The 19,773-nt window shown below is 40.5% G+C and overlaps 1 protein-coding gene across 1 annotated transcript in view; it reads left to right on the forward strand.

The window, feature by feature from the left end:
• cntn3a.1 (contactin 3a, tandem duplicate 1) overlaps window positions 1-19,773 on the forward strand; it is a 76,948-nt gene that overhangs the window by 54,354 nt on the left and 2,821 nt on the right. The window contains exons 11-23 of the mRNA XM_008318694.3: window positions 1,233-1,383; window positions 7,378-7,505; window positions 9,731-9,906; window positions 11,072-11,189; window positions 12,425-12,583; window positions 12,764-12,913; window positions 13,294-13,364; window positions 13,880-14,114; window positions 14,874-14,989; window positions 15,113-15,299; window positions 15,933-16,045; window positions 17,474-17,642; window positions 19,671-19,769. Coding sequence (XP_008316916.1) covers window positions 1,233-1,383; window positions 7,378-7,505; window positions 9,731-9,906; window positions 11,072-11,189; window positions 12,425-12,583; window positions 12,764-12,913; window positions 13,294-13,364; window positions 13,880-14,114; window positions 14,874-14,989; window positions 15,113-15,299; window positions 15,933-16,045; window positions 17,474-17,642; window positions 19,671-19,762 — 1,865 coding nt within the window. The 3' untranslated portion in view covers window positions 19,763-19,769. The remainder of the gene's footprint in view (window positions 1-1,232; window positions 1,384-7,377; window positions 7,506-9,730; window positions 9,907-11,071; window positions 11,190-12,424; window positions 12,584-12,763; window positions 12,914-13,293; window positions 13,365-13,879; window positions 14,115-14,873; window positions 14,990-15,112; window positions 15,300-15,932; window positions 16,046-17,473; window positions 17,643-19,670; window positions 19,770-19,773) is intronic.

The raw sequence follows: 19,773 nt of genomic DNA on the forward strand, positions 1-19,773 counted from the left end.
CAAAAAAGTAAAGGAAGGAACGATAAGCCGTTAGCTAAGATAAGTTTTAGAGTCAAGTTGAGTAAAAAACTTTTTCCTCTCCTCCTCATCTTCCACTGCTTGTGTTAAACTCCATGAGGGAAAATATAAAAACCCTTTTTTCATACTCTCATTTCTAGGTGGGATGGAAATATACATAAATATTCCCATCATACTGTGTGCTGCACTTTTATTTTCTTGTGAAATTCCCCCCTAGTGGCAAACGGAAAATTTACTAGCCGGTAAATTGCGCAATTAACGCGTACTTCATAATGATTGTGTTGAATAATGCTAAAGCCAAACAACAATCAAGTATATAGCCACTTTAATGGGGCTGCGCTCTGTCTGTACTGTTGCTACGGCGGCAGTAGCTTCCACAGCTGTTAACTTGGTGTTAGCTGACGCTCAAACATCATTACTTTCACCATCTGTTTCAGAAATAAACAGCCATGTTAACATGAGATTTGCTTCCTTTTTTTGTGCTACATATCTATCACCACTCCCCTTCAATAGTGGTTTGAATACTAGCCAGCCAGTCCCCGTCCAACCGCACAACTTATTATATTCAAATTGCCTGTTATTGCAGCGTATAGTCGGACCAGGAGAAGTATTGCCAGTAGATTACTTTACACCTCTCGTCCTTTAAATGCAATGACGCCTGAAGCTCTCCACGTCCTGCCTCTGTGTTTTCAACAGTTAGAATTGTGCTTGTTCCCTTTTTTTATGTTCTCACATATAAATATAAAGAGTCAGGCTCGTACAAACACATGTCTCGCTCGCTGCATGTTGCTGTATTTGCATGCACACACACACACAGCAGCATGCTTTGGCAGGTGCTCAGACATGTCACAGACGCCAGGCTGTGCGTTCACTTTGAAGGGCTTTCTGCTGAGTTGGTGCGCATACAAAACAGCTCCAGACGCCAGCGCCTTAGTAATTAAGGCCTAAAGGAGCAGAAAGAGAACCTCCCGCTCATTTTACATTTTTTCCTTATTTCTTTTGAGAGCCAGGACTTGATTGCTATTGCTATGTGATGTCCTTCTAAGATAGTTACAGGGGGGGAAAGATCTAAATAATGTATATGTGTGGTATGTGGAATATATTTCCTGTAAGACTGTTCGAAGTAGGAGAAATGTTACGAACGCTCCATCTTTGAATAATGCCGTATCGTTTACAATACTTACTGTACATTTTTTGTCTTTCCCCTTTTTTAGCAATTGCTCCGGACTTCACCCAGAATCTGCTGAAGGCCCAAACCATGGCTCGACTCGGTGGCGACATCCTCATTGAATGCAGGCCAAGAATGTCTCCACGTGGAGTGATATCTTGGAGAAAAGGGAAAGAAGCCCTGAGAGAGAGTCACAGGTACCAGGTTCCTCTATGTGGAGCATGTATAGACAGCACTACGTGGTGTTTGTCAGTGTGAGAGCCCAGCTCTTCTGGGCAGTGGTGCAGTGGAGGCTCAGTGGTTAAGGAAGGCGTCATGTTCGAGTCCACCAGCTGCCAAGGTACCACGGAGGTGCTCTGAGCATGCCACCCTCCCCACCCACTGGGGGCCGGGTGGGGGCAGGGGGCAGCTTTACACTTAAAGCTGCCCCCTGCTGACTTTGGTGATGGGTTACAAACAGAGGTCGCATTTGGTTGTAGGCAGTGGCGTGCTGTAGTAGTAGTCCTATCCACAAAAGGGGGGCGCTGTGGTGGAAAAGTTTGAAAACCACAGGTGTAAGGTAACAACAACCTAAACTGTGTAACATGTTGTAATTCCATCACTTGTGTGTCTACAAGTCTTCACTGAACTCCATAGTACTGCCCTCTCCTGATTCTCCTCAGAGCATGTCTCTGTTTACTTAAGGTAATTGGTTGTTCCTAGTCTGCAGCACTTGGATCGATGCACTGATCCATCAGCTCATTACCAGCATGTAAGGCCTGCAGGGTCATTAGAGAGCAGGCAGGAGGATGAATCCAGACTAGTGCTGAGACGATAAAGAAGCAGATGAAATCCCCAAAAGGACTGATCAGCCACTGGTTGCTGACCAGAACATATTCATCTCAGATGCTAGTGGTGGCACCAGGGGATCCAGGCCGACACCTTGTTTTATTAGAAATCAGGTTAAGTACAGATCAATGCAATGCCTCTGTTTGCTGGAGAGGAAAAGAAAAAGAAAGTCGGTGGAAATGAGTAAATAAAAGCAGTTCTTCTGCTGATATAAGAGGAAGGCTGGCACTGTTACTGTTTTAGCCTCAGACTGTTTTTTGACATTTGGTGTTTGGTTAAGGACACATTATCTTGTGTATACAAAAAAAAAAACATGAATCAGAAAGCGACCACAGGACACCTCGTGTGAGAGAAACAATAAAGCACAAAAAATAAAAACTTATCATGATATAAGGTTGGAAACTACAGTATCTTCTTCAACACTTGATGACCGGTCAGACATGACAGCCAACCACTGTTCTCGCAGCAAAACATTAACTTAACGCCTTCATTCACGCCTCGTAATTATAAGGTTTTTCTACAAAAACAATGGCCAGGCTAGGCTAGGCTAATTTTGCTTACACATTTTCTACTTTTGGATTTACAAACAGCAAAAGATATGTATTACTGCCACCTACTGGGTGATTTTCCCACTGGTAAATAACACAGTTTATAACCCAATTGTATCTAATTTGCTAAGTACAGTTAGAAAAACAAGAAAATCTAACTGTAGTGCACGACACTATATACAGTAGCAGTGATGATCAGCTGGTGGCTCGTGGGCCAAATCAGGCTCACCGAAAGAAGAATCCAAATTGATAACAAATATGGTCTGGTCCCCTAAGGCTAAAAATGCCCTCAGTTTTGTAATAAAATATAAATATAAACATTTAATATCAAATAATATAGATAGATAATATGATGTTTATTTCATTTTATTTGAATGTCTGGCCCCAAGGTGCCCTGAAAAATTCTATGATTGGTGACCCCTGGTGTGTACTGATGTACTGATGTCTACTTTAGCTTTTTTGTTATAGTGACATCAAAAAATACCTTCAAAATAACAGGACTGGGAGTTTTAAGACCACAGTCGGAGCGGCTTCTTCTACAGAGTCTAAACATTTTTATGAGTCACATGTTCTCCATAACGACTAACAAAATGATGTGACCTGCAGGAATTAGTCATTGACGTATTTCTCCCTCTTTTTTTTTCAAACTGTGTCTATTTCCTGCTGGAATACAGCAGCAGGAGGACAGGCGCCCCTGCTGGCACATGCAGTGACATGTGTCGTCCTCCCACAGTGGCTGTGTCACACAGTGTGCTGCGGTGAACTTGAAATGAGTTGGGACTTTTTAATGCAGACCATAATAGCCAGACTGAGGCATCCTGGTTACGACAGAGAGAGAGAGAGAGAGAGAGAGGAAGACGGAGACAGAGAGAGAGATGTTTTATTTGCAGAATCAGCTCCAAGATTATGTTTTGCAAAGACCTGTTAAATGTTGGACCCAGCTTGCAGATTTATCATCCTCTTAAGTATTGAAAGGAAAATACATCCATACTGCAATGTGCACTATCAGTCCTGCCCATAAAGGTGAGATGACTTTTGAGATTTAGTGCAACAGCCCTGCTCCAAAGTGAGCGAGCTGCATACAAGATGGGGAACTTTTGAAGATTTATTCTTTACAAACTCATTCCACTGCTAGCTTTTTAGCATTTCCATCACCATCCCCTTGTATTGGACTGGATGGACCACCTCTCTATTCCAGCATCTGCTCAAGACAAATCCACTGGCTTGACTAAAAATACCCATAATTCCCTCTAATCTTTTAGAGATAATGTTTAAGGGAAGTGGAGTGGTGGTAAAAAAGAAAAAGAAATCAACCAAGAACAAGGCAGGATCTGATTAGTTAATGAAATCATGCAGTTGTGATACTGCACCTGCCGTCATGAGCTGACGTGGCTGCTACGTGCTGTATACCAGGATAACAGGGTTTCAGTGCACTTACTGTACAAGGAGCTACGTGGCTAACGATAAAGTCCTAAACTGTAATTTGATTTCACAGCTGACCACTGTAGGACAGACGTAGGAAACAGCTCTCAGTAATATTACATAGAGACTGAATGACAGCCGTTGTTTTGTTTTGTCTAAACATGGTGCTTTAACAAAGTATACGTCTTTTTTACCCCCTCCTGCTACTAAAACAGCAGGAAGTTACCGGCAAGAGAAAAAAAAAAGAAAAGACAGAGTGAATTAATTAGTCAGTGGAAAAGAAGACTACAAGTCGCTGTGTAATATACTGAGTTAATTATACAATCCTTCTTAAGTTAAATTATGTTTTTCATTTACAGTCTCTTCCTTTTTTGTCACACCATAGGGAGACGCAGCAGGGTTTTAGATTACAGGGGCTATAGCTCACTTAATAACGCCGTGGTGAAACGCCTGTTTACGTTATCACTGCGCCCTGGGTTTTTTATGTATCTCACAAATTTCCCCAAAACCTAATCGCTCCTGGGAAGGAATTAACGGAAAAGAAAAACCCAGTGAATGCAGGGCAGACAGATAAAGCTGCTGGTATCTTCATCCTGAACTGTTCCTCTGGCGCTTGGCTAGGCCTGATCCAGGCTTGATCCAGGCTACTTCACAGTTTAATGGCCAGCATTATTCCTGTGACATCTCATATCCATAACTCTTTGTTATAGTCCATTCTAAGGGAAGCCACTGGTTCAAGAGGAGGAGAAAGTACCTCTGGCTCTGCAGGGAGTGAGCTCAGTCGAAGAGGCTAATGTATTTTAATTCCCCCAGTCTTTGGGGCAATGCAGGCCGTATGTGATCACGCAGAAAGGCTGCCTGCGATAGAGCTTTTGACGCAGTAGTGTCCGAGTTTCTTTTGAAAACTGTAATCTATCTATCTATCTATCTATCTATCTGTCTGTCCGATCTAATACTCTGATTGGCTCTGCTCCTCCTTAGTTCCTCCAGTTTAGGCGATGAAACCACCAACCATATTTCTTTATTTTATCTTTTTTTCATCAGTCGACTCGTGCATCAATAGATTTCATTATTGTCATATATTGCAAAACATAACCTATTTAGTTTTCATTTAGTCTCATGTGACCTTTTAATTAGATGACATAACCACTGCTACCTACTAACCTTATCGTTTTTTGAAAGGGCAAAAAGATGCCTGCAAAATCTCCTCTGGTAACAGAAATCCTTTCAAGCTAATAATCCATTATGGAAGGACCTAAGATGTATGTTTTGTTGTGAAAAATAATCACAAATCAATCAACGTAGAAACACTGTCAACATTAGTTCAACAGGCTCAGCTGTCCTCTGAGCTTCAGGCATTACTTTTTAAAGTGCATTATTTTATTATTCTCTACTGAGAATATTTTTCTTCTTTTGTGTCTTCTCTGGGGAGCTCAGTGTTGGCAAACAAGAAAGACCTGAGGAAATCCAACTGATATTGACTTAAGCATGACGACTGTAGGAGGATGTAGCAGCGAAACAACACATCAGCCGTGACTGTCTTTGAAGAGATATATCGCTTATAATTAGAAGAGGACATTCAACGTTTATTCACTTGACACTTGACGCTGAAATACGAGTAAGAATACTCCCTGAAAATATGAGATGGGAAACATGTTTTCATCCACTCACCGTCAGTAGGTGGCAGAGTCCAGACCCTGGGCAGGTGAAGATATGAAAATGAGTAGTCATTTATAACAAAAGAGAAACTGTGTCCAACAGAAAAAGTTAGTATTAAATAAAAGGTATTCTAGACATGACATCTTTTACTGCAGGATCCTGCTCTGAAATTTGAACAAAGTGGAAAATTTCCATTTAAATAAATGAAAGAGATGAAAAGACTTAACCCGACTATTGATCGTGTTCTTTGTGCGACACCTGTGGGACTGTTTTTCTTTTTTTTTAATAATTTTTTTCATTACAGTTTCATCAACTGTATAATTATTTCACAATTGTGAATGTTTTACCGTACCGGTGTGCAGTAACACTCGTTCCCTTCTTTTATTCGTTGTCCTTGACTCTGCTCCAAATGGGGAGAAATTAAAGCTTTTGTTTGTGTTTTTTCACCAATGCTCATTCAAGGCCTTGTTGACACCAGCATAAAACGCCTTTTCGGTGGTGAAAAAATAAAAATATTTCCGAGGTATACTTTATCATCCTTGATATTCCTGCCCTTGTGTTTTTTCGCCTCAAGTAAATGCAAATAAGCTTCTGATTTTATAGATGACTTTAAACAAAAAGCATCGCGGTAAGATACCGTACAGCAGAATACGGGTTTGAAGAAAAAAAAAATCAACCCTGACAGGATCACATTTGGAGATTACACTCATTTTTATGCATGTGCTGTTCTTCCTAACCTCCATGAAACAACACAATTGTAACTTATGAGTTTTTAAAACAACTCAACTTTGAGTGTAAACTACAGAAACACACTGCAATTAATTACACAAACTGCAAAGTAAAACAATGTTAAACACCTGATTCTATTTGCGACTTCTTCAAATGACAAATTTATAAATATGAGTCAAGCAAAGTATCTTGCCAATGGGTCATAAAACAAGTTGAGAGTTTCTATCAAAACATATCATTATTGATTGGTCTCTCTATGGACGAAGACTGGAGTCTCAGCTGAAGTTAAAGCCTCCACAAACAGAGATGGTGTTTTCAGCTTGTGCTGCTTCAGTGAAACTAAAACCTTCTTCCTCGTTGGAAAAAGGAATCTGGAATCTGAGTTGAAATGTTCTGGTTGTCCTCCTCAAAAACCAGACTTCAAACTGATGTCCTGATTTCCAACCACGTGTGTTGAGCTACAGGCAAATATTTTGTTTCATTTTGTACCCCACCTCCTGTTTGTTAACCACAGAAAATGGTTGGACCAGGTGAAATCCTTGGATTAACAAACTGGTCCTTGGAGGTGTCCTGGTACTGCAGCCCACATCCCCATAAACCCACAGTGACTGAGGCTCATCTCACTTCAGCAGCAGTCCATTAAACTGTTCTTTTGGATGAAATGGGACGGTGTTGACGTTGCTGTTATTACTGTACAGCCTCACACTGCAGATGAGTGTTGTTCCTATGACAGCAAACTGTCGTGGAAGAACATTAAAGACTGCAGATGGAATTTAGGATTTGGTTTATGTGCGCAATTTCACGTGTTTGTTTTATCGAGGCACTTGTGCAGGTGAGCGTTCACAGACTGTCATTGCTTCAGCAGCATCAGCGCTGCTTTAAAAAAGAAAGATTTATTTTGTGGAGCTACAGCGTTTAATGCTTTTTGGTTATAATTAGAAGTTTGTCTCTAAGTGGTGGCCTTCTACGACTCTTTTCTTTTTTTTTTCTTTTCACCACCCACAGAGTCACTGTGCTGGATAATGGGAGTCTGCGAATTTCCAATGTGACCAAAACAGATGCTGGACTCTACACGTGTGTGGCCAGAAACCAGTTTGGAGTCGCAAGTAGTGCTGGGAACCTCCTGGTTAAAGGTACGCTTGGTTTCTCTGCTTTTCACATCACTTGCAAATGTCTCAAAACTATTTTATTAGAGAATAAATAAATATATAGAACGACCTTGTGGAGACTTTAACCATGACATGCACGTGGAGATAACTCAAACTGTAGGACTGCTTCAAAATTATATGGATATATAGAGTGTCAAAATGTGATTTCATCTAAAAGTCCTGGGGCACCAATGGTTTGAATTAACCATCACTGATGAGTTCCGATGACTTTGACTGATGTTAATGATAGGAATGGTTTAGGATCTGCATAGAGTATAGGGCTCTATTATTTTAATATTAATGTATTTTTATATTTATATTGAGGTGGTATTTTAAGATCAAGGTTCTTTAGTGAATTGTTAAGTTTTTTCTGCGGTGTCTTCAAAAATGTAAGAAATAAATTGTTTTAGAGCTACCACTGTATGCTTTAAATGTGCCTAAAATGAAATCAGATTAATTAAAAAATCTGCAGCCTGACTCACGCCTGCCCTCTACAGACATCTGATCTCTGAGTATGGGTTGCAAACTATAGATATTTTGTTTTATATTTATAAATTCTACTCCATTCACAGAGTAGAAGCCGCAACATGAGTGTGTCTCTGTTTTACTTGTGTTTGTGTTTTCTATGTAAAGTCTACTCACAACCAGATTCCCATTCTTTTGATTCTTATTGGCTGAAACAGAGGTCTTGTGTTTTATCTGGCCACGCCCACTCTTTATACACGGACTGTGGTGCAGATGTAATAACAATTGTACTGTGCTGTACATGCAGAAGCTTAGTCAGAAGGAAAGATCTGAAGATGTGCTGTACTTATTCAACTCATTGCATTCATAACACATGCAATATATGTCAATTAATAATAATTACATTTTAAGTTTTAAGGTGACGGCTACAGCCACATTTTCCCCAGTGTGAACTGTGTGAGACAGATTTGCTAAATTACTGAATATTAAATCAGTTGTGAAAACATGGTGGCGATGGAGAGTCAACTGTGCAGCGGCCGTGAGCTTTACCTTGTGTTACAGCTCTGTGTAAAGCAACTGTTCTGTCATAGCAGTCAGCTGCCCCCATGTGGCTGGAATATTTGTTAAAAACGTTCCTTTTCCTGAAATAAGCCCAGGGATGTTTCTGCTGCCGGAGACGGTTTTTCATTACATCACAGCTGCTTTTCCTCGGTACAAATCATTCCTTAGATTTTTTTACTAGGTGTTGACAAAAACCACCACTTTCCTCTCGACAGATAAATTGTCCACCTTTGATTGAACCGGGGATGTACAATGGGAAGCCAGGCATAACACGTTCCGTGCCATTCATGTGCAAATTCAGTGGAATTCAATATTCTGTCCTTGATTCGTGGAGTGAAAAAAAAAACTGTTGTTATGGTTGTTTGAAGAGCGCTGTGATTCCATAGGTTTTACACAATGAGAACTGCCGTGCACACTGCAGGCTGTGCAGAAATGAGGGAGCCAATTTGTGATTTTACTTCCACACCGTATTGGCAAACTGGCATCAGGCATGACAGCTCTGCAATCCCAGGCAGAAAGTTTTCACTCCAAACTTTCCTAAGACTCTCACCTGGAATGTACCGCCATGACCAGTTGGTTCTGCTTAGCGGGAAAGAGAGATAAAAAAGCGAGAGATAAACAAGCTGGCTTGTTTTGACAGAGCTGAATATAAACCTTTACTCTCGCTGACATGCTGTATTGGCTTGCCTGTCCATTAGAAGCCTATGACATGCATGCATAATTCAAAGTGGACTGGTGTATGGGCCGCTCATCCTCTGCTGTATTCTCCGCACGACACTGCTGTAGGATGAGACGCCCAGCTGAGGCAGAACGGCTATTGTGATGATGCACAGCACACACTGAAGATGAAATAGAACCGTACCAGAATAAACAGGCAGATTATGGCCTTGAATGTGGAGCTGCTGTAATAGCTGAAGTTGTTTTATTTTTCTCCTGCTTGTTTGTTCTCCATTGTTTTCCTTGGAGGGATATGCATCACCAAATCTCTCCTATCTGGGACTGTCAATTTATGACAATTGATCATGAACAATCATCATTATTCCAGTCCCCTCCCCAGATTTTTTTTTTTAAATATCATTTGAATCCTGACCCTTTTTTATAGCATTCAGAGTAAAAGAAAAAACAAAAACAACCCAAGAACCCCCTGTCTGACCTCGCCTTTCTTTGATACTCCCTGTGTCCAGAGTCCACCACAATCACCAGTCCAGCAGGACACCTGGACGTTACTCTGGGTGAGAGCATCGTGCTTCCCTGCCAGGTGTCACATGACCCCACTCTGGACCTCAAGTTCACCTGGTTCTTTAACGAGCAGCTCATCCACTTGGGAAGCCACGGCGCGTTCTTTGAAAAAGTTGGTGGGGTAAGTATTCAGCTTGATGTTTGATTTCTCCTCTTTGTCCTGGACCACAAAAAGTTTTTGGATTATTGTTTTGAGCTGCTCTTCAAAACCATTTAAGAAAAAGGTCTGTCTTTTAGAATAGGACTTCCATTCAACACGTAACAGCACGAGGAATGACGTTGATTAGTGGTTATCTGAAAGAAACACTGGTACAAAGTGACGGGGAGAATTCCGCAGTGTTTCAAACGTTTTTACTCCACATTTAAACCCAACCTTGAAACACCAGTCTGTTAGTTTTCACTCTGACACTTCACCATTTCAACCTGTTCAAGTGTGGCTAGTGAGCCAGGAGAGAATGAAATTGTTTCATTAAAAGGAAGAATGATGTGAACCTGTGGTAAATGTAACTCTTTTTTTAATCTGAGGTTTTGAATAAAGACATTTTTTTTCTTTTTGCTTGATGAAAAATAATTACAAGCACCTATTCAAATGAGGTTGATTTTTTTTTTTTACCTACAGCTTGTTGTACAGTGGATGAGTGCACTGAGAGGTCATTAGGATCCAACACACAGTACAAATGGAATTATACACTGATTCGGTGCATTTTTCACACTAGTATTCACACCACTGTCACCACTGTTTTGCTCATTTCTTGAAGGAACGTGCTTGTGCGTTCTACAAGAAAAACCACACATCAGCTTATTGAAAATAAAACAGCAGAAAACATAAGTGTGAAAGTACAACTGCTTATTAAAGTGAAAATAAAGATGGAAAAGTCATGTGTCTCCTGAACCTGTCACATGGTCCAGATTAGACGTTGAAGCGAGTCTTCTGTCCCTTTCTTATTGTAGATACGACATCAACTTAACATTTGAGTTCACAGCTAATTACATGTCACTGAATGGACGTCTGTAGACTGAATGGACTGAGTGTGAATAAAAGATAGAGCTGAGAGAAGCTTTTTAACTGCTCACAAAGAGCCGTCCTCTTCACTGATCAAGAAAATCTCCACTCGCCCTCCTCTCCCTCCGTCATTTTGTTTAACCTGTTCACCGTAATGTAATGATTTCAAAAGAAACAATTCTTCAAAACACACTTTTGTAAGTTTGGTACTTCATTTCTCTGCTCTTGTAATTGACAAGCTCTTCTTTTTCTTCTCTTCCTTCCTTATCCTCTGCACTGACAGCACTCGGCCGGTGACATCATGATCAGGAACATCCAGCTGAGGCATGCTGGGAAATATACCTGTGCCGTACAGACCAAAGTGGACAGTGTGTCCATAGCCACTGACGTAGTGGTCCGAGGTGGGTCTTGGTGATGGTTTTACAGTTTACACTGTTTGACCTGTGATGTCATTAAACCGCTAATCGCAGAAGTGATGTTAAATGGCAAATAAGAATACACAATTTTATGTATATTATGTATGTTTGTATTTAAGATTTATAATATGTAGCTTTTTTAAAAATCGAAAATGAACATGGTGTAAAATGTCTACGTTTAACAGCAGGTCTCTGCTCATTCTTGAACCATGTTGACATTTCAAGGTTAGTAGATTTTATTTTTTATTTTTTTACTTACTGATGAATGCTTATGAAATTACTGTATAGAAAAAAATACTTTATTGAAAAGAGCCTCTAAAATGGGGTGACGACTGTTTCAACTGAAACATTTTCTATTTAATCATACTTTGCAATGAATACTGATGCAGTTCCATATATATTCAGTGAGAAAACATTTTCCATTAAGGCTGCTTATTAAACGGTTATTAAATACAGCATACACCTCATTTTCACTGTTGCATTTTATTTACAGTTACTGTATTTAAAGGGTGTGATTAATTCATGGTATATTTACAGGAAGAAGGTTTTTTGTTGTGGTCTGAAGTATGCATTTTATTACGTACACATATGTGTATGTAAAAACATAAAAACAAATATATAAATTTTCAAATATAATTGCATATATATATATGCACATATATTTGTATTTAAATATATGAACACACATTTTTGTATTTTTATAATATAAAACAAATATAGAAATATATTTGCATATAATATATACAGTATATATATGTATAGAGAGAGAGAGAGAGTAGAAGATGCAGAGAACAGGGAGATATGGAAATCAGTGATTCGCTGTGGCAACCCCTGAAAAAAAGGGACAAAGCCGAAAGAAGAAGAAGAAGAATTTGCATATAATATATATATTTAAATACATATATATTTTTTCTAAATATATAAAATATATACTGTATATGAATGCTTGTCATTTGTTAGCAGTTGTTATGCAAACACATCAACTAGAGAGCAGTTCAGAAATTGCTAGAATTAGATGAAATAATAATAATAATAATAATATATTTAGGCCAATTGTTCTCCAGATGTTGCTCCTCATCTCAGCAAACACCGTGTGCGGCGCTGTTGTTGTGCAGCAGCTGTTGTCCACCCACTCTTCTTGGCTGCTGCCTTTGTTCATTAATCTCCGCTTCACCGTGTTTCGTCCGTTGACAGAGAACTTTGACAAATTATCCTTACAGGTCCCCCTGGTCCACCTGTGGACTGTCAGGTGACCGACATGACGGAAACCACCGCCTCGCTGTCCTGGAGGCCGGGCATAGATAACCACAGTCCCATCCTGAGCTACACCATCCAGGCCAGATCACCGTTCTCTCTGGGGTGGCAGGCTGTTACCACTGGTAACTAAATATAAACTCCACTGAGTGGATTAAATAATAACAATGGTGTCAGTGCTGGTTTCTTTTTCAAGCCCCACATGTATGTAATGACAGCAGAAACACATCAGCAGTTTAGCTCTGTTGCCACGGTACATCCTCCAGGGCTCTGTGTTGAAACCTTGTTCCTGTGATGTCTTTCAGTTCCCGAGCTGCTCAGGGGAAAGCAGCTGTCAGCCACTGTCACTGATTTGAGTCCATGGGTGGAGTACGAGTTCAGAGTCCTGGCAAGCAACAGCGTCGGCACAGGAGAGCCAAGCAACCCGTCGAAAAAGGCCCGCACTAAAGAAACATGTATGTGTCACAAGTACTCTGCTGAGAATAACAGTGCTGAAGTGGTGTTCACGCACTAGTTCTGGCACAGTATGAAACGTGGACTGGAATGGAAGTTATTTCCAGTCCAACCCTATAGTGGAGCTGGCCTATCGCTGCATTAAAACACATTGAGTTGTGGCTATACACATACTGTATGCAATGATGTTTATTCAACAGTAAATACAAAATCATGCATGTAGTAATATGCATACTCTTAATGATGTATATACAGTACATATATACGTGTGTGTGTGTGTGTATTTAAGTAACTTAGTAGGCATCCAACACATTTAAAATGTTTAACATCATCATCACTTTACAAACTCTAACATCTTTTACCTCAATGGTTTATCTGTTAGCACCCAGGGTGACGCCTGCCAGGGTGAGCGGTGGCGGTGGTGGGCGTTCAGAGCTGGTCATCACTTGGGAGGTAAATGTGGATTCAAATGTGAATTTTCAGTAGGTGTGTCTCTGTGTGTGTGTCTGTGATCAATCATACTGATGATGGGGATCAACAAAGTATTTCTGATTTTGAAGGTCAAAGGTGTTGAATGATGTAGTTGTAGTGTATGCTTCCTGTACAATCAAACGTCTTCTTCGTCCAACTCTTAAAGCCGTAGGTTTGACTGAGGGTTTGATGCTCAGTGTTTTGAGAGCTAAGAAAATCTGTTAACAGTTTAAAAACTCCTTCAAATCTATTTCAATATCAACCTGCGACATTGGGTAGAAATGATAACTTCAGAGTATTTTCCCAGTTTGTTTTGATGCTGCTGCTGTTTGTCAATTTAAAACCACTTGAGAAGAGCAGCTGATATATGCAGGGTTTGTAAGAACATCCCCAGCCTTTGGTTCTAACTACGTTTTTTTCCATAACTGCATTCATTTCAAGTCCCAGGAGCTAAAATGTATTTCACCTTGAGTCCCACTTCTTCTTTTTATCCTCAGCCTGTCACTGAAGAGCTCCAGAGTGGGCCCGGCTTTGGCTACGTGGTAGCTTTCCGCCCACTCGGGGCACAAGGATGGATGCAGGCAGCAGTCACGTCACCGGATGCTTCTAGATATGTGTTTAAGAATGAAAGTATTCCAGCTTTCACGCCATACGAGGTCAAAGTGGGGGTGTACAACAACAGGGGAGAAGGACCTTTCAGTCCAGTGACCACCATCTACTCAGCAGAGGAAGGTGGGGGCTAAAAAGTGAAACTTTTTTTTGGCCAGATGAAGCCAAACATAGTCACTTCTTTCAGACCTTTTTCCTGCAGCGTAACTGTATATTAGAGCACTGAAATGTTGATGATAGAATTATGCCATTTATATACACTGTATAGTACACACACACCTTATCCCAGTAACATGGAGGGAGTATAGACCACACGTGTATTTTCACACTCAGGGTTGATAATGTTTGATGCGGGGAGTAATGTGATACTTCATGCTGTTGCTCATTGCACAGTTTTAACTGCCCTGTAGATGAATAATTTATGAATAATTAATGTAAGCACTGAGGGAACCACTACGTTGCAGTAACATGAAAACCGTGGCGTCAGCACTTTTTGTTTTAAGGTGTAAAATAAAATTTTAGGGACCTCTGGCCACAGAGGTAAAAAGGATTTACAATCAATTGTAAAAATAAATAAATAAATAAAAAAGATATTAAAATTTATAGATATAGATATAGAATAGATATTAAAATTCAATATTTGTTTTAAAGAGCATATGGACTGAGCACAGAGAGAGTTTACTTCATTTTCAGTTCATAATGTTGTTCCAGCGACTTTGAGCTGAGACTACCGGTGTGCAGTGTTGTTGTTTTTAAAGAAAGGTATATTCAACTTTACAGATTTGAGTTTTGTTTAAAAAGTAAGTCTGCTCCGTTATCTGCCACAAACCTGATACATGTGAAGGTGTGAGTACTGAAGTACTGTGTACTTCTGTCCTTCAGAGCCCAGCAGAGCCCCAGGGAGGCTGAAGGTCAGAAGTTTATCAGCCTCGGAGGTTGAGGTCACCTGGAAGCCAATGGTCTGGAGCAACAACCGCAGACGCATCCTGGGCTATGAGGTCAGTCCCACATGTAACAGGAGAAACATCATGGATAGTGACTACGGCATGTTTAAAACAAATTATCGTATCAATGAAGTAACTGCAGTGGTCCATGAAGGTCCAATGTTCTGTATTCCTTAGTTGCGATACTGGGGCGAGAAGGAAAAGCAGGAGACGGCCCAGGTCATCAGGACGGTGGGGAATAAAACCTCAGTGCTCATCAGGGACCTGGAGGGCAGCAGCACCTACTACATGTACCTGCAGGCCTACAACAGTGCAGGAGTGGGTCCACAGAGCATCGTAGTCAATGTCACCACAAAGAAACCACGTAAGCTCTGTTAACACATACTGTGTCCTTAAACCTCCATTACTTCTGTGTCTCATTCAAACCCACAGCCTTTGTATTCTGAACAGTAAATGAAGAAAATCCAACTTTAAAGCATACAAATTATGTAAAACCAAGCCACGTTGACATCAGTGAGTCATAATTTGCACAGAAGTAGTATAATATTGAATTAAGGTTGTGTAACACACTGTGTGGCACAATTCTATAAAACACTGTTGTTTTACTGGGATTTTTTTTCTCTCACATTGTTTACCTTATCTCTCTTGTTTCTAAGATAATGTTTTCTGTGCTTTTATTGCCCTAGTAGTTCTGCTGTGATATGTGTAATGTGTGACATTAGGGTCAAACAGCCGAGAAGTTCTAAAACTCCTCGAAGACACTACTTTATCCCCTCCTCTGCATCTTCTCTTCCTTTGTTTATTTTATCTCTCTGGTCATATGCACCACACACTTTAGCTCCCCTGCTCTCTGTCTCCCTCTCTCTGTGTGTTATCAATTTACATGCACAGGCACGTACTTGCGGGACACGAGATATAAACAACTGAGAAGCTTGTTATTTCCCTCTCTTCTGCTCCTCTTTGGCCCCTTCCCCTATCCCCTGTTGTCTCCCCGCAGCACCCAGTCAAGCCCCGGTCAAAATAATGTGGAACACCTCCAACTCTAAGGTCATCCTGAGGTGGGACCAAGTACACGCTCTGGAGAATGAGTCAGAAGTAACAGGATATAAGGTGAAAATGTTACGCTCTCCTCTCTGAGAGAAATGATCTGAGCTGAACAGACAGACTGTGATGAATGAGTGAGGCGATGAGGTTCAGTGGAACACAGACTGTAACTGGGTCCATTGACTTCATCAGTACTGTGTTGTTTGTTTGTTTTTATTACTTGTGACTTTCTACGTTTTTACTAATGGTGATTCTAATGTTCAGCACGTAGACAGTACGTTCCCTCTCTTTAGTTAAGGATATTAGCATCCTGCCACAGAAAGTTAATCCACAACTGTTGAAAACCAAGTCTAGCACATTCACATGGAAATCAAGATGGACGCCTCCAGAACAGATAATTCTACATGATCTCCAGGGCTGTGCTGCAGCGGTGACAGTAAGACAGAACAGCATGTGGGACTGATTAAAGTTCACAATTCACCAGGGTGTTTAGAGGAGCAGGAACTCCTGAACTGAGGGTGAGAGACATACAGTACTGGACAGTTGACCAGATGTAAATCTCTGTCCAACCATTAACATTCACTCTCCAATCGATGGGCAATTTAGACTGTGGGAGGAAACTGAAAAAACACACACACACACACACACACTCACATATAGATCTCCCATCCCTCCATGGCCTGTACAACTTCAGGACCCCGAAGCAGGGCTGACCCCTCCCACCCTGGTCATCACCTCTTTCTATTTCCCAGAACATCTTCTTCCCTCTGTTGACAGGATCATGAACAGCGCCCCCACATAAAAACAGACCACCATCCAGCCCACAGCACCGCTCACATTATAACACTATAATGTCAGTCAGTTCAGACTTTAAATAAGGTTTATTCACTATGTTCAGTAAATACTATTTATATTTCATATCTTAGCTAGTGTAAATTATTATTCATAATTTTATTTCAATATACTGCACCACTTTATAGAGTCAAATTATTTTGTATGTGTAAATGTATTGTATATGATGTAAATGTATATGATTCTGAGAGAACATGTAAACACAACACAATACCATCAGTTACTGCCAGGACTTGAACTGGTGATTGTTTCACTGTAAAGCAAAGGTCCTGACCACCCCTTCACTGTGTGACCCCGAGGTAGAATGACTATGAAAATGTAAATAGAATGGTATAGAATAGAATAGAAAAAGCATGTATTGTAGATTAAAAGTGAGAGAAATCTAACAGTCGTTTGTTCAAATGTTCAAATCATCAATTGAATTTTCTTCATGGAAAAGGAAGTTATCTTTACCAAAATGTTGCTGCTTAACGTCAGAACTTCCTGCTCATACTATTAGAAACTGTCTACATCTGCAGACATCAGTTTCTGTTGCTCAGATACATTTCTATTCTTCGCTCTCAGAAGCCACTCGTAGGATGGAAGCTGTGTCCTGACGACACGTCAAACTTTCATCGGCCCTCCCTCTGTGTCACCCTTTAGGTGATGTACAGCCAGGACAAACACAGCAGCCCCAGCGTGGTTGAGACCAACACCACCTCCTTGGAGTTGTCGCTGCCGGTGAACGAGGACTACATCATCCAGATTAAGCCCTTCAGTGAGGGAGGTGAAGGCAGCAGCAGTCGCCAGATCACCATCCCCAAGTTAGCAGGTGTGACAGCCATGACACGTGAGACCAGAACAAAGTATCTCTCCACATTTAGGAGACTGACAAAACCTGTAGTGTTTAGTCTTAAGTGAATAACTACAGTATTATCCAAACTGAGTGAAGTCGTCATAGTTGAATGTGTTGCCCAGACAAGAGAGGTCACATCCTTTAAATACCACGACATTTGATTTGAATGAATCCTCTCTGAATTCAAAAGCTTTTAAAAATCAGTCTGGCTTGCAAAAATGATGAAAAGATAATAATAATAAAAAAATTTCAGCCTCTCCACAGAGAAAAGTCAAAAACTTATAAGGCTAATTAAATCAGTCTTTATTTATAAAAAGTTTATTTCGATTTTTATATGTGTACTTGCCAATACTCAGTAGCATGCAGTGCATATTTATTGAATGTTGGGTTTCAATAAATATGCAATGAGCTGAAATGCAATGTGACATACTTGTCACATCTCTGTGGGAAATTGTGTGGCATGGTGTGTGTGTGCATGTGTGTGTGACAGGAATGAGAACACAAAGCAGGAGAATGCTCAAAGCCAGTTTTATTTTCTTATTAACTGAAGACTGTTTCAATCAGAAGTATAACAGATATTTCTGTACTGAACAGAAAGTCTTCAAACTGACACTGTCATCACAACAACAACATATCATCGACAATACGGATAGAATAAATGGATCATATTAAAGACTAAAGGAAAGTGAACTCCTTCTCATTGTGACACAGCTCACCACTGCACACAACCAAATGTGACCTGTGTTTTTAACCCATCACCAAAGTGAACAGTGGGCAGCTTTTGGTGCCTGGGGAGCAGTGTGTGGGGACGGTGCCCTGTTAAGAGCAATTATCTCAGTGGTAACTTGGCAGCTGGTGGACTTGAACCTGGAGCCTTCCAGACTCATCACTCAATCACTGCCCTTACAAGATAAACAAAATGAATCTTTCTGCCTAGTAAACACAGCCAGATGAACAGAAAGTAAGCAGAGCTTTTCACCAAAAAACACACTTTTGCTTTTTTTTTCTTTTGCTTTGCAGTAAAAAAAAAATCACTTCAACTGTGTACCACGTTTTTCATGTTTCACTAAACAAATAAACACACAATGTTCATTAAGCCTCACTAAAAAAGGTGAATTGATGACTTGGCATGTGAAGTATAAGTCATCCGTAAGAGTATACAGTGTATCTCAAGAGAACTTCAGTTCCTACATGTTGGGGACGGTTGTCATATCTGTCCTCAAACTACTTCCTTCTGAGGACACACTTTAGGATGCTTCAGGTGCCTATAGACCAGTCCCAAGAGTAGAGATCAGATCAGTCAGGATGGATTTAAATACCAGGTTTGAACAGGGTCTTAATCTCCCTCCTGATAACAATACACTGGGCTTTGGAAGAACGTACGCCTTACTAATTTGATGTCTTCTATAAAAGGGCAGATTCCACTAATCCCCCAAGGAAGACTGACGTTGGCATTCATCACATTACTGTAGCACGACATGTTCTGCAGCTGAGTTGCATTGTGGGCCTTCGGAGGCTGCTGTCTGTAGATAAATTGGTATCTGTATTATTTATGAGGTATTTCTTCTATTAAACATTAGTGCTGTTCAGATAAGCCGTATCTCTCTGGGGTTCTTATCCATATAGGTTAAAATAGAAGAGCACAATGCACTGGTGCCATCTAGAGACAGAGTGAGGTACTCACATTACTGGGTTTTAAATTTTAAAAAAAGTTTAAACTTTGGACCATTTTAACAAATCAGCTGTTATTTCAAATATAATGTCATATAGCAGTGATCATCAAATGGTGGCCAGTGGCCCGAATCTGGCCTACCACATCATCCATTCAATGCAATCTGGCACGCAACTGGATTCTAAAATAAACTTTAAATAATAATGGTAGACAAAAGTGTGATTTTTGAGTCTCCAGCTCAAAGGTGTGTGTCTGGAAAAATCCTGGCCTTCCAACAAATATAGTTAGTGAGCCCTGTCGTATGCACTCTGATGTTGTGTATGCTTCCCCAGGTTCCATAGCCACAGGAGGAGCAGCCGAGACCTCTGCACTACCTTTGGTCAACCTGGCGGCGCTAATCCTCACAGCCACAACTGTGCTATGACAAACATCAGC

The sequence above is a fragment of the Cynoglossus semilaevis genome, chromosome 10 (genome assembly GCF_000523025.1).
Source record: "Cynoglossus semilaevis isolate Cse_v1.0 chromosome 10, Cse_v1.0, whole genome shotgun sequence".
Classification (NCBI taxonomy): Eukaryota; Metazoa; Chordata; class Actinopteri; order Pleuronectiformes; family Cynoglossidae; genus Cynoglossus; species Cynoglossus semilaevis.